Raw genomic sequence first — 15,338 nt, forward strand, 5'->3', positions numbered from 1 at the left:
CCCCCCCCCCCCCCCCGCAGCGCAGGAGGAGAACAGCGCAGCAGAGAGAGAGCTGAGAGCAGCAGTGGAGAAGGGGGGCAATCTCCCCCCCCTTCCCTCACCTTAGGGTGCTCTCTCTCCCCCGCTGTCTCCTCCAATATGATGTGCAGGGCTGGCGAGTGGCTGCAGGCGGAACTTACCTCTGTGTCGCTCCAGCGCCGGAAGTTCGGGTCCCGCAGCCGCTGAGAATCTCATTCATGAGCCGGACAACACTATCAGTCTGAATAGTGTTGTCCGGCTCATGAATGATTCGGATCTTTGATCCGGATCTTTTTTTGAGTCGAAACTCAGCGGCTGCGGGACCCGAACTTCCGGCGCCTGCGACACAGAGGTAAGTTCCGCCCGCAGCCACCCGCCAGCCTGCACATCAATATTGGAGGAGACAGCGGGGGAGAGAGACAGCACCCTAAGGTGAGGTAAGAAGGGGGGGGGGGGGAGATTTCCCCCCTTCCCCCGCCCCTGGCTACCTATTCTGGGCACATATAGCCCCTGGCTACCTATTCCGGGCACATATACCCCCTGGCTACCTATTCTGGGCACATATAGCCCCTGGCTACCTATTCTGGGCACATATAGCCCCTGGCTACCTATTCTGGGCACATATACCCCCTGGCTACCTATTCTGGGCACATATAGCCCCTGGCTACCTATTCTGGGCACATATAGCCCCTGGCTACCTATTCCGGGCACATATAGCCCCTGGCTACCTATTCCGGGCACATATACCCCCTGGCTACCTATTCCGGGCACATATACCCCCTGGCTACCTATTCCGGGCACATATACCCCCTGGCTACCTATTCCGGGCACATATACCCCCTGGCTACCTATTCCGGGCACATATACCCCCTGGCTACCTATTCCGGGCACATATACCCCCTGGCTACCTATTCCGGGCACATATACCCCCTGGCTACCTATTCCGGGCACATATACCCCCTGGCTACCTATTCCGGGCACATATACCCCCTGGCTACCTATTCCGGGCACATATACCCCCTGGCTACCTATTCCGGGCACATATACCCCCTGGCTACCTATTCCGGGCACATATAGCCCCTGGCTACCTATTCCGGGCACATATAGCCCCTGGCTACCTATTCCGGGCACATATAGCCCCTGGCTACCTATTCCGGGCACATATAGCCCCTGGCTACCTATTCCGGGCACATATAGCCCCTGGCTACCTATTCTGGGCACATATAGCCCCTGGCTACCTATTCTGGGCACATATAGCCCCTGGCTACCTATTCTGGGCACATATAGCCCCTGGCTACCTATTCTGGGCACATATAGCCCCTGGCTACCTATTCTGGGCACATATACCCCCTGGCTACATATACTGGGACATATATACCCCTGCCTACGTATACTGGGACATTTACACCCCTGCCTACATATACTGGGACATATATACCCCCTGGCTACATATACTGGGCACATATATCCCTGGCTACATATACTGGGAACACTGGCTGTTTGTCATTATGTGCATTTAGTGGTGAAAAGCTGTCTCTTTTGTGCATTTACTGGTGAAAAGCTGTCTCTTTTGTGCATTTACTGGTGAAAAGCTGTGTCTTATGTGCATTTACTGGTGAAAAGCTGTCTCTTGTGCATTTACTGGGGAAAAGCTGTCTCTTATTATGTGCATTTACTGGCGAAAAGGTGTCTCTTATAATGTGCATTTACTGGTGAAAAGCTGTCTCTTATGTGCAGTTACTGGTGAAAAACTGTCTCTTATGTGCACTGGACCAGTACTACTGGTGAGGACAGTTAGTGACATGGCTATGTACTCTGTAATGTGCTGCAGAAGATGTCAGTGCGATATAAATACTATAAATTTTTTTTAAAAAAAGCCCATTGCTTAGCCCCACTCTACATAAAAGTGCGCTTCTGACTCCGCCCCTAACTCCACCCCTAACTCCACCCCCTGTCCGGTTTTCTCCATCAGCCGACCTGGCAACCCTAGTGTGACCATTGGGGGCCACATCAAATTTTTCTAGGGGGACCCATGAATTGCAGTTATGCCAACTAGCGAGAGGGATATAGAGGCTGTAGTATTTACTTTTAAGCAATACCGGTTGCCTGGCAGCCCTGCTGATCCTCTGCCTGTAATACTTTTAGCCATAGACCCTGAACAAGCATGCAGCACATCAGATGTTTCTGACATTATTCTCAGATCTGAAAAGACTAGCGGCATGCTTGTTTCTGGTGTTATTAAGACACTACTGCAGCCAAATAGATCAGCCGTGCTGCCAGGCAACTGGTATTGTTTAAAAGGAAATACATATGGCAGCCTCCATAACCCTCTCACTTCAGCTGTACGTTTAAAATAGTTTAACATTTTGCCACTAAGGTTTAACCTGACATGATGAAATGTAATATGTGTAATCAGATGTTTTGTAAAAGGTTACAAAATCCAAGTCTGTCTAATAACAATGAGGAAAAAAATGTTGTTTGACCTACTGAAAATAAAGTTTTTCTCGGGAGAAAAAAAAAAAAGACAAGCTCTCTGTCATCTACCATAGAGAAACAGAGCAGGAGGGGCAAGCCTTCCCCGCCTACTCTTGTCTCTATGGTGTCAGCCCGCCTTTCCTCCCTCCTTGTCTGACTACATTATGAGGCCGGTGGATGTTGCCGCAGATTCGCTACAAACTGAAATCGGTACACTCGCAAGAAAAAAAAAATTGCCATCGCCGCTGGAGCTTTCTTGTACCCACCTTCCGCACGGGAAAGCCGACAGCCAAGTTCACGGCGGAAAACTATTTTTTTTCTTTGGATGTGTCGAAAGTGCAACGTGGGAAAGCTGAGTAGGTAAATCTATCCGGAGGGGCGTAGATTCGTCACGAAGGTGGATGGGGGAATAAATATTCCCGGACGGGCCGGAGCAGCGGAAAAGCACTCTAGCGGGCGTGAGAAGGTGAGACTGAACGGGAAGCTAATTATACCGAAAAAGGCGGGGCCTGGCGCGGGGGAGGGGCCGGGGCGTGGCGAAAGTGCGTCTCGGAAACGTCAAACGGCTTTACCGGGTGACTGAGAGGGGAAGGGACAGCGAGAGACAGCCGGGAGAGCAGAGTGACGGCTGGGTGAGTGGCAGAGTCGCAAGAGAGACATCGCTAAGGGAAAGAGAGGCCCATCAGAGACTGCTGACCTATACTAAGCCAGCAGAGCCCGAGATCACACAATGAGGGACACCCAGGAGGCTGCTGGGCTAGAGACAGTCACTATAGCCTGGGATCACACAATAAGAGACACACAGGAGGCTGCTGGGCTGGAGACAGTCACTACAGCCTGAGATCACACAATGAGAGACACCCAGGAGGCTGCTGGGCTGGAGACAGTCACTACAGCCTGAGATCACACAATAAGAGACACCCAGGAGGCTGCTGGGCTGGAGACAGTCACTACAGCCTGAGATCACACAATAAGAGACACACAGGAGGCTGCTGGGCTAGAGACAGTCGCTATAGCATGAGATCACACAATAAGAGACACCCAGGAGGCTGCTGGGCTAGAGACAGTCACTACAGCCTGAGATCACACAATGAGAGACACCCAGGAGGCTGCTGGGCTGGAGACAGTCACTACAGCCTGAGATCACACAATAAGAGACACCCAGGAGGCTGCTGGGCTGGAGACAGTCACTACAGCCTGAGATCACACAATAAGAGACACCCAGGAGGCTGCTGGGCTAGAGACAGTCACTACAGCCTGAGATCACACAATAAGAGACGCCCAGGAGGCTGCTGGGCTAGAGACAGTCACTACAGCCTGAGATCACACAATGAGAGACACCCAGGAGGCTGCTGGGCAAGAGACAGTCACTGTAGCCTGAGATCACACAATAAGAGACACCCAGGAGGCTCCTGGGCTAGAGACAGTCACTATAACCTGAGATCACACAATGAGGGACACCCAGGAGGCTCCTGGGCTAGAGACAGTCACTATAACCTGAGATCACACAATGAGGGACACCCAGGAGGCTGCTGGTCTAGAGACAGTCACTATAGCCTGAGATCACACAATAAGGGACACCCAGGAGGCTGCTGGGCTAGAGACAGTCACTACAGCATGAGATCACACAATGAGTGACACCCAGGAGGCTGCTGGGCTAGAGACAGTCACTACAGCCTGAAATCACACAATAAGGGACACACAGGAGGCTGCTGGACTAGAGACAGTCACTACAGCATGAGATCACACAATAAGAGACACCCAGGAGGCTGCTGGGCTAGAGACAGTCACTACAGCATAAGATCACACAATGAGGGACACCCAGGAGGCTGCTGGGCTAGAGACAGTCACTACAGCCTGAGATCACACAATAAGAGACACCCAGGAGGCTGCTGGGCTAGAGACAGTCACTACAGCCTGAGATCACACAATAAGAGACACCCAGGAGGCTGCTGGGCTAGAGACAGTCACTACAGCCTGAGATCACAAAATAAGAGACACCCAGGAGGCTGCTGGGCTAGAGACAGTCACTACAGCCTGAGATCACACAATGAGAGACACCCAGGAGGCTGCTGGGCTAGAGACAGTCACTACAGCATGAGATCACACAATGAGACACCCAGGGGGCTGCTGGGCTAGAGACAGTAACTACAGCCTGAGATCACACAATAAGAGACACCCAGGAGGCTGCTGGGCTAGAGACAGTCACTACAGCCTGAGATCACACAATAAGAGACACCCAGGAGGCTGCTGGGCTAGAGACAGTCACTACAGCCTGAGATCACACAATAAGGGACACCCTGGAGGCTGCTGGGCTAGAGACAGTCACTACAGCCTGAGATCACACAATGAGAGACACCCAGGAGGCTGCTGGGCTAGAGACAGTCACTACAGCCTGAGATCACACAATAAGAGACACACAGGAGGCTGCTGGGCTAGAGACAGTCACTACAGCATGAGATCACACAATGAGACACCCAGGAGGCTGCTGGGCAAGAGACAGTCACTGTAGCCTGAGATCACACAATAAGAGACACCCAGGAGGCTCCTGGGCTAGAGACAGTCACTATAACCTGAGATCACACAATGAGGGACACCCAGGAGGCTGCTGGTCTAGAGACAGTCACTACAGCATGAGATCACACAATGAGTGACACCCAGGAGGCTGCTGGGCTAGAGACAGTCACTACAGCCTGAGATCACACAATGAGTGACACCCAGGAGGCTGCTGGGCTAGAGACAGTCACTACAGCCTGAGATCACACAATGAGTGACACCCAGGAGGCTGCTGGGCTAGAGACAGTCACTGTAGCCTGAGATCACACAATAAGAGACACCCAGGAGGCTCATGGGCTAGAGACAGTCACTATAGCCTGAGATCACACAATGAGTGACACCCAGGAGGCTCCTGGGCTAGAGACAGTCACTATAGCCTGAGATCACACAATAAGGGACACACAGGAGGCTGCTGGGCTAGAGACAGTCACTACAGCATGAGATCACACAATAAGAGACACCCAGTAGGCTGCTGGGCTAGAGACAGTCACTACAGCATGAGATCACACAATGAGGGACACCCAGGAGGCTGCTGGGCTAGAGACAGTCACTACAGCCTGAGATCACACAATAAGAGACACCCAGGAGGCTGCTGGGCTAGAGACAGTCACTACAGCCTGAGATCACACAATGAGTGACACCCAGGAGGCTGCTGGGCTAGAGACAGTCACTACAGCCTGAGATCACACAATAAGGGACACACAGGAGGCTGCTGGGCTAGAGACAGTCAGTACAGCCTGAGATCACACAATAAGAGACACCCAGGAGGCTGCTGGGCTAGAGACAGTCAGTACAGCCTGAGATCACACAATAAGAGACACCCAGGAGGCTGCTGGGCTAGAGACAGCCACTACAGCATGAGATCACACAATGAGGGACACCCAGGAGGCTGCTGGGCTAGAGACAGTCACTACAGCCTGAGATCACACAATGAGAGGCACCAAGGAGGCTCCTGGGCTAGAGACAGTCACTACAGCCTGAGATCACACAATAAGAGGCACCAAGGAGGCTGCTGGTCTAGAGACAGCCAATACAGCGTGACATGACACATAGACATCTAGGAGATCATGAGATCACAAAATGAGAGATACCCAGGAGACTGCTAGATTCTGAGCAGAAAGAGATCACATAATGAGATACCCAAGATGCTACTGAATTATTGACTTCGAGAGAGCATGGCATAGCACAAAGAGACACCCAGGAGACTGCTTGACTTTGGGCAGCAACATAACACAGTGAAATTTACCCAGGAGACCGCATTGACTTCAGGAGAACATAAGGTCACACAGTGAGATTCCCAGGTGGCTGCTGAGCCACAGACGGCCAATTCAGCATGACCTCATACAATGAGACATCCAGGAGACTGTTGGTCTAGAAGAGTTGCACAATAAGAGACATCCAGGATAGTTTAGTTGGAGATACCCATGAGACTGCTGAACTATTGACTTTAGGAGAGTATCACACAGTGAAACACCCAGGAGACTGCAGCTAAAAGGCTAGAGACGGGAGATTGTCAGATCACACAGTGACACCCAGGTGACTGCAGGGCTAGAGACCGTCAGGAGAGCATCACACACTGAGACACCCAGAAGACTGCAGGGCTAGAGACCGTCAGGAGAGCATCACACACTGAGACACCCAGGTGACTGCAAGGCTAGAGACAGTCATGAGAGCATCACACAGTGAGACACACAGTGAGACACCCAGGTGACTGCAAGGCTAGAGACAGTCAGGGGAGATCACACAGTGAGACACCCAGGTAACTGCAAGGCTAGAGACAGGAGAGTGTCAGATCACACAGTGACACCCAGGTGACTGCAGGGATAGAGACAGTCAGGAGAGCATCACACACTGAGACACCCAGGTGACTGTAAGGCTAGAGACAGTCAGGGGAGATCATACAGTGAGACACCCAGGTGACTGCAGGGCTAGAGACCGTCAGGAGAGCATCACACACTGAGACACCCAGAAGACTGCAGGGCTAGAGACAGTCAGGAGAGCATCACACAGTGAGACACCCAGGTGACTGCAAGGCTAGAGACAGTCAGGGGAGATCACACAGTGACACCCAGGTGACTGCAAGGCTAGAGACAGTCAGGGGAGATCACACAGTGAGACACCCAGATGACTGCAAAGCTAGAGACCGTCAGGAGAGCATCACACAGTGAGACACCCAGGTGACTGCAAGGCTAGAGACAGTCAGGGGAGCATCATACAGTGAGACACCCAGGTGACCGCAGGGCTAGAGACAGTCAGGGGAGATCACACAGTGAGACACCCAGGTGACTGCAAGGCTAGAGACCGTCAGGAGAGCATCACACACAGACACCCAGGTGACTGCAGGGCTAGAGACAGTCAGGGGAGATCACACAGTGAGACACCCAGGTGACTGCAGGGCTAGAGACAGTCAGGGGAGATCACACAGTGAGACACCCAGATGACTGCAAGGCTAGAGACAGTCAGGAGAGCATCATACAGTGAGACACCCAGGTGACTGCAAGGCTAGAGACAGTCAGGAGAGCATCATACAGTGAGACACCCAGGTGACTGCAAGGCTAGAGACAGTCAGGGGAGATCACACAGTGAGACACCCAGGTGACTGCAAGGCTAGAGACCGTCAGGGGAGATCACACAGTGAGACACCCAGGTGACTGCAAGGCTAGAGACAGTCAGGGGAGATCACACACTGAGACACCCAGGTGACCGCAGGGCTAGAGACGGTCAGGAGAGCATCATACAGTGAGACACCCAGGTGACTGCAAGGCTAGAGACAGTCAGGGGAGATCACACAGTGACACCCAGGTGACTGCAAGGCTAGAGACAGTCAGGGGAGATCACACAGTGAGACACCCAGGTAACTGCAAGGCTAGAGACAGGAGAGTGTCAGATCACACAGTGACACCCAGGTGACTGCAGGGATAGAGACAGTCAGGAGAGCATCACACACTGAGACACCCAGGTGACTGTAAGGCTAGAGACAGTCAGGGGAGATCATACAGTGAGACACCCAGGTGACTGCAGGGCTAGAGACCGTCAGGAGAGCATCACACACTGAGACACCCAGAAGACTGCAGGGCTAGAGACAGTCAGGAGAGCATCACACAGTGAGACACCCAGGTGACTGCAAGGCTAGAGACAGTCAGGGGAGATCACACAGTGACACCCAGGTGACTGCAAGGCTAGAGACAGTCAGGGGAGATCACACAGTGAGACACCCAGATGACTGCAAAGCTAGAGACCGTCAGGAGAGCATCACACAGTGAGACACCCAGGTGACTGCAAGGCTAGAGACAGTCAGGGGAGCATCATACAGTGAGACACCCAGGTGACCGCAGGGCTAGAGACAGTCAGGGGAGATCACACAGTGAGACACCCAGGTGACTGCAAGGCTAGAGACCGTCAGGAGAGCATCACACACTGAGACACCCAGGTGACTGCAGGGCTAGAGACAGTCAGGGGAGATCACACAGTGAGACACCCAGGTGACTGCAGGGCTAGAGACAGTCAGGGGAGATCACACAGTGAGACACCCAGATGACTGCAAGGCTAGAGACAGTCAGGAGAGCATCATACAGTGAGACACCCAGGTGACTGCAAGGCTAGAGACAGTCAGGAGAGCATCATACAGTGAGACACCCAGGTGACTGCAAGGCTAGAGACAGTCAGGGGAGATCACACAGTGAGACACCCAGATGACTGCAAGGCTAGAGACTGTCAGGGGAGATCACACAGTGAGACACCCAGGTGACTGCAAGGCTAGAGACAGTCAGGGGAGATCACACACTGAGACACCCAGGTGACCGCAGGGCTAGAGACGGTCAGGAGAGCATCATACAGTGAGACACCCAGGTGACTGCAAGGCTAGAGACAGTCAGGGGAGATCATACAGTGACACCCAGGTGACTGCAAGGCTAGAGACAGTCAGGGGAGATCACACAGTGAGACACCCAGGTGACTGCAAGGCTAGAGACAGTCAGGGGAACATCATACACTGAGACACCCAGAAGACTGCAGGGCTAGAGACAGTCAGGAGAGCATCACACACTGAGACACCCAGGTGACTGCAAGGCTAGAGACAGGAGAGTGTCAGATCACACAGTGACACCCAGGTGACTGCAAGGCTAGAGACAGTCAGGGGAGATCACACAGTGACACCCAGGTGACTGCAAGGCTAGAGACAGTCAGGGGAGCATCATACAGTGAGACACCCAGGTGACCGCAGGGTTAGAGACAGTCAGGGGAGCATCATACAGTGAGACACCCAGGTGACCGCAGGGCTAGAGACAGTCAGGGGAGATCACACAGTGAGACACCCAGGTGACCGCAGGGCTAGAGACCGTCAGGGGAGCATCATACAGTGAGACACCCAGGTGACTGCAAGGCTAGAGACAGTCAGGAGAGCATCATACAGTGAGACACCCAGGTGACTGCAAGGCTAGAGACGGTCAGGGGAGATCATACAGTGAGACACCCAGGTGACCGCAGGGCTAGAGACAGTCAGGGGAGATCACACAGTGAGACACCCAGGTGACTGCAAGGCTAGAGACAGTCAGGGGAGATCACACAGTGACACCCAGGTGACTGCAAGGCTAGAGACAGTCAGGGGAGATCACACAGTGAGACACCCAGGTGACTGCAAGGCTAGAGACAGTCAGGAGAGCATCACACAGTGAGACACCCAGGTGACTGCAAGGCTAGAGACAGTCAGGGGAGCATCACACAGTGAGACACCCAGGTGACTGCAAGGCTAGAGACAGTCAGGAGAGCATCACACAGTGAGACACCCAGGTGACTGCAAGGCTAGAGACAGTCAGGAGAGCATCACACAGTGAGACACCCAGGTGACTGCAAGGCTAGAGACAGTCAGGAGAGCATCATACAGTGAGACACCCAGGTGACTGCAAGGCTAGAGACGGTCAGGGGAGATCATACAGTGAGACACCCAGATGACTGCAAGGCTAGAGACAGTCAGGGGAGATCACACAGTGAGACACCCAGGTGACTGCAGGGCTAGAGACAGTCAGGGGAGATCACACAGTGAGACACCCAGGTGACCGCAGGGCTAGAGACAGTCAGGGGAGATCACACAGTGAGACACCCAGGTGACTGCAAGGCTAGAGACAGTCAGGAGAGCATCACACAGTGAGACACCCAGGTGACTGCAAGGCTAGAGACAGTCAGGGGAGATCACACAGTAAGACACCCAGGTGACTGCAAGGCTAGAGACAGTCAGGGGAGATCACACAGTGACACCCAGGTGACTGCAAGGCTAGAGACGGTCAGGAGAGCATCATACAGTGAGACACCCAGGTGACTGCAAGGCTAGAGACGGTCAGGAGAGCATCATACAGTGAGACACCCAGGTGACTGCAAGGCTAGAGACAGTCAGGAGAGCATCATACAGTGAGACACCCAGGTGACCGCAGGGCTAGAGACAGTCAGGTGAGATCACATAGTGAGACACCCAGGTGACTGCAGGGCTAGAGACAATCAGGGGCATGTGAGATCACAGTGACAATTAGATGACTGCAAGGCTAGACATTCAGGAGAGAGTGAGATCAGTGAGAGACTTTCTGGGCTATAGACAGCCATGAGATTATCCACTCTGAAAGATGCACAAAAGCTTCTGGTCCAGAGTAGGGATCCTTAACCGGATTCAAATATTTCTAAAATAATGCAGGGTATTGCTATATTTTTTTTTAATGAAAATTTAAACAGCTTGAAAGTGGACCAATCAATGGTGGGATTGGTCCAAGTTCAAGCTGCGTACATTTGCATGGACAATTTGCACAGTTCTGTATTAACTGGCAATGGTTTACATCTCACTGACCATCTCTTTTCCACTGACAGCAAGGACAGCATGAGATTACTCACTGGAAGACACTTAGGAGAGCAGACTGTAGTTTCATGCAGTCCAAGCAGACTCTAGAACGATATTCACAAACAGCTGCAAGCACCTGGGCAGTGGGTTGGTGTCCATCCGCTGCATTTACATCTGAGCGGGCAGCAGCCATACGCTGGTTATCACATGCTGTGGTTACCTTCCACATAGCAACCACTGTGCATTACCTAGTACCTGGATGGTGCACAGACCTCTGACACAGTGTCAGCTAAACTGCCTACTTGCCTGTGAATTGTCCCTACTGGAAGCAGGACATTTGGGCACATGTGGCTAATGGACTATTTGGGCACCCCATATGCGCTAATGCAAAATATCAGCTATTGGGCACCAAAAGCAGACATTTTGGTGCCCGACAAATAGCAGGTGCCGGAACTGTTCAGCCAAAATTTTTTGTTTTAAGAATTATTGTTTTGAAATTTACTGTCTTAGAAATGTCTTTTTTTGTTTTTGCTTACGTCATTTGTGGAAGAGGTCTTAGGATTAGGCACCGGCGGATCGCTCAGAAGCAGCCGTATCAGTCCGCCGACAGTGCGTACACACGCCGGACTGTCGTTGGCACGCCCACCCAGCGGGAGGCAGTCCGGCGTGTGTACGCACCTTTAGGCATCAGGAAGGCGGGTCTTGGGGTTAGGTGTCAGGAAGGAGGGTTTTAGGATTAGGTGTTAGGAAGGAGGGTCTTATGCTAGGCATACACGGTGCGTTTATGCGCCGGAATCGAGCTGCTGGCTCGATGCCGGCACGTCCCCGCTCGCGCAGAATCGATCCAGCGCGGTGATCGGACAGGTTGGATATTATCAGTTGAGCCATCAGCGGCTCGATTGATAAGAACAATCTAGCCCTGTATGCCTAGCATTAGGGTTAGGTGTCAGGAAGGAGGGTCTTACGGTTAGGCATGAGGAAGGGGGGATTCAGGATTAGGCGTCAGGAAGGAGGGTCTTACGGTTAGGCATGAGGAAGGGGGGATTCAGGATTAGGCGTCAGGAAGGAGGGTCTTACGGTTAGGCATGAGGAAGGGGGGATTCAGGATTAGGCGTCAGGAAGGAGGATCTTACAATGAAGCGTTATGCTGGGCATACACAGGTCGATCCGGCTGGTCGATTCCCGCGGATCAATTCCCGCGCGTCCCCGCCGGCGCTTCTTATCACCCACTCGTTTCGCCACTATTGTCCGCCCGCGGGGATCGAGCCCGGAATCGATCCCCGCGGTGATCGGACACGGCGGATATTATCAATCAAGCCTGATGGCTCGATTGATAATCCTCCCCTCGACGCCGTGTACGCCCAGCATTATGCGTGTGATAAGAAGCGCCGGCGGGGACAAGCGGGAATCGATGGGGTTGCGGCGGGGGTCGATCCGGCGGCTGATCGGCCGCCGGATCAACCCATGTATGCCCAGCATTGGGAATGAGGGTTTTAGGGTTAGGCGTCAGGAAGGAGGATCTTAGGATTAGGCGTCAGAAAGGATGTTTTTAGGGTTAGGCGTCAGGAAGGATGGTTTTAGGATTAGGCGTCAGGAAGGAGGGTGTTGGGATTAGACGTCAGGAAGAAGAGTCTTAGGGTTAGGCGTCAGGAAGGAGGGTTTTAGGATTAGGCAGCAGGAAGGAGGGTTTTAGGGTTAGGTGTTATTCTTAGAAATGTCGTCGTCTTTTTTTTTAATTTTATTTATTTTTTATGTTATTTGCGGAAGAGGTTTTAGGATTAGGCATCGGGAAGTTAGGTTTTAGGATTAGGCATGGGGGGGGGAAGGGAGGGGGGGTTAGGATTAGGCGTCAGGAAGGAGGGTCTTGGGGTTAGGTGTCAGGAAGGAGGGTTTTAGGATTAGGTGTCAGGAAGGAGGGTCTTATGGTTAGGCATCAGGAAGAGGGGTTTTAGGATTAAGCATCAGGAAGGGGGATTTTAGGATTAGGCGTCAGGAAGGAGGGTCTTAGGGTTAGGCATTTGGGAAGGGGGTCTTAGGGTTAGGCGTCAGGAAGGGGGGGTTTTAGGGTTAGGTGTCAGGAAGGTGGGTCTTAGGGTTAGGCGTCACGAAGTAGGGTCTTAGAGTTAAGCGTCAGGAATGAGGGTTTTAGGGTTAGGCGTCAGGAAGCAGGATTTTAGGATTAGGCATCAGAAAGGATGGCCTTATGGTTAGGTGTCAGGAAGAAGGGTCTTGGGGTTAGGCGTCAGGAAGAAGGGTCTTGGGGTTAGGCGTCAGGAAGAAGGGTCTTGGGGTTAGGCGTCAGGAAGAAGGGTCTTGGGGTTAGGCGCCAGGAAGAAGGGTCTTGGGGCTAGGCGCCAGGAAGAAGGGTCTTGGGGCTAGGCGCCAGGAAGAAGGGTCTTGGGGCTAGGCGCCAGGAAGAAGGGTCTTGGGGCTAGGCGCCAGGAAGAAGGGTCTTGGGGTTAGGCGCCAGGAAGAAGGGTCTTGGGGTTAGGCGTCAGGAAGAAGGGTCTTGGGGTTAGGCGTCAGAAAGAAGAGTCTTGGGGTTAGGTGCCAGGAAGAAGGGTCTTGGGGTTAGGCGTCAGGAAGAAGGGTCTTGGGGCTAGGCGCCAGGAAGAAGGGTCTTGGGGTTAGGCGCCAGGAAGAAGGGTCTTGGGGTTAGGCGCCAGGAAGAAGGGTCTTGGGGTTAGGCGTCAGAAAGAAGAGTCTTGGGGTTAGGCGCCAGGAAGAAGGGTCTTGGGGTTAGGCGCCAGGAAGAAGGGTCTTGGGGTTAGGCGTCAGAAAGAAGAGTCTTGGGGTTAGGCGCCAGGAAGAAGGGTCTTGGGGTTAGGCGCCAGGAAGAAGGGTCTTGGGGTTAGGCGCCAGGAAGAAGGGTCTTGGGGTTAGGCGCCAGGAAGAAGGGTCTTGGGGTTAGGCGCCAGGAAGAAGGGTCTTGGGGTTAGGCGTCAGGAAGAAGGGTCTTGGGGTTAGGCGTCAGGAAGAAGGGTCTTGGGGTTAGGCGTCAGGAAGAAGGGTCTTGGGGTTAGGCGTCAGGAAGAAGGGTCTTGGGGTTAGGCGTCAGGAAGGAGGGTTTTAGGGTTAGGCGTCAGGAAGGGGGGTTTTAGGGTTAGACACTCGGGAAGGGGGTCTTAGGGCTAGACGTCAGGAAGGGGGGTTTTAGGATTAGGCGTCAGGAAGGGGGGTTTTATGGTTAGACATTCGGGAAGGGGGTCTTAAGGTTAGGCGTCAGGAAGAGGGGTTTCAGGATTAGACATCAGGAAGGAGAGTCTTAGGGTTAGTATGAGATCTCACAAGGGGAGATATCCAGAAGTCTGTTGGGCTGTATGAGATCACACAATATGGCACCCAGGAGACTTCTGGATTATAGACAGAGCAGGGGTCTAACTATAAATCAAGGGGCCCTCCAGCAAAACTTCAATAGGCCCCAGCCGATGTTCACACCCTTCCCTTACCTACCCCTCACAGCCCGGGGGCCCATCTCACAAGCGTCATAGAACAAGTGTGGCCATCGTCATCTTCACACACGTAACAAGTATAGCCACAAAACACCTGATCTGAAGGGTGGGTCCTTTTATCAGATGGAGTGAAGTCGTAGTTGGGGCCCCTTAAAGCTCTGGGGTTCCCCTGAGGTCACGGGCTGCTCCCTTGTAGTCACGCCCCTGAGACAGAGCATGAGGCAGCTGGGACAGCAGAACACACTGAGAGACACCCAGGAGACCTCTCAGCCAGAAAAAGGCAGAGAGAGAGAGCGTGATAATCACCCGATGGAAGTTGAAGACTAAGATATTTTTACCGCCCCCTAGAGATCTGTCAGGAAGATCTGTCTCTGTATTTTCAATGCTGTGGTGCGAGACATGCTATGACTTGTAGTCTCCCCTCAGTATTCCGGGCATTTCCAGTGCTGCCTCGTATGCTGGCATGTTATTGAGAGAAGATAACCTGGTGCTGCACTATTTTCATGTCTTCTCATTGAGGGTCTTGTTCTATCTTACAGGTCCGATGTCCCCAGATGGAGCCTGAGGGCGACAGTCACAGGGGCTTCCAGTGGAGGAGCTACAAGCTACTGCTGGATCCGGCTCTTACATCCACGAGGAGCAGTCAGAAGATTTACCGATATGACGGCGTGCACTTCAACATCACTGTAAGCTGGCCTCAACCAGTCCTAGCTGTGCCAAGGCCTTGCTTGTCCTCTGGCTGTACCATCCTGTGCCCATCCTATGGCTGTGCCAGGATCTGGCATGTATTTCTCTTGTGTTAGGGCTTGGCCTGTCCTGTGGCCATGCCTGGGGTTTGCTAGTATTTCTTTGGTTGTACCAGGGCTGGGTCTGTCCTCTAGTTGTGCCTGGCTTGTCTTCCTCTGGTTGTACCAGAGTTGAGCCCACTCTATGGCTGTGCCGGGATCTGGCATGCGTTTCTCTTGCTGACCCGACCTGTAGCTGTGCTGACTTCATTCACATTGATGCAGCTTTGG

General features: G+C 52.9%; 1 protein-coding gene across 2 annotated transcripts in view; it reads left to right on the forward strand.

Moving 5' to 3' along the window:
- Positions 1 to 2,877: 2,877 nt before the first annotated feature.
- The window catches only part of SETD1A (SET domain containing 1A, histone lysine methyltransferase), a 100,137-nt gene continuing 87,676 nt past the window's right edge, over positions 2,878 to 15,338 (forward strand). Inside the window, exons 1-2 of one of the 2 annotated variants that reach the window (XM_068243923.1) lie at positions 2,878 to 2,959; positions 14,862 to 15,008. In XM_068243923.1, coding sequence (XP_068100024.1) covers positions 14,877 to 15,008 — 132 coding nt within the window. In that variant the 5' untranslated portion in view covers positions 2,878 to 2,959; positions 14,862 to 14,876. Of the gene's footprint in view, positions 2,960 to 3,048; positions 3,126 to 14,861; positions 15,009 to 15,338 lie in introns of those variants that run through there. The other variant, XM_068243922.1, reaches the window with a different exon arrangement.

This window comes from Hyperolius riggenbachi, chromosome 7, assembly GCF_040937935.1.
Source record: "Hyperolius riggenbachi isolate aHypRig1 chromosome 7, aHypRig1.pri, whole genome shotgun sequence".
Classification (NCBI taxonomy): domain Eukaryota; kingdom Metazoa; phylum Chordata; class Amphibia; order Anura; family Hyperoliidae; genus Hyperolius; species Hyperolius riggenbachi.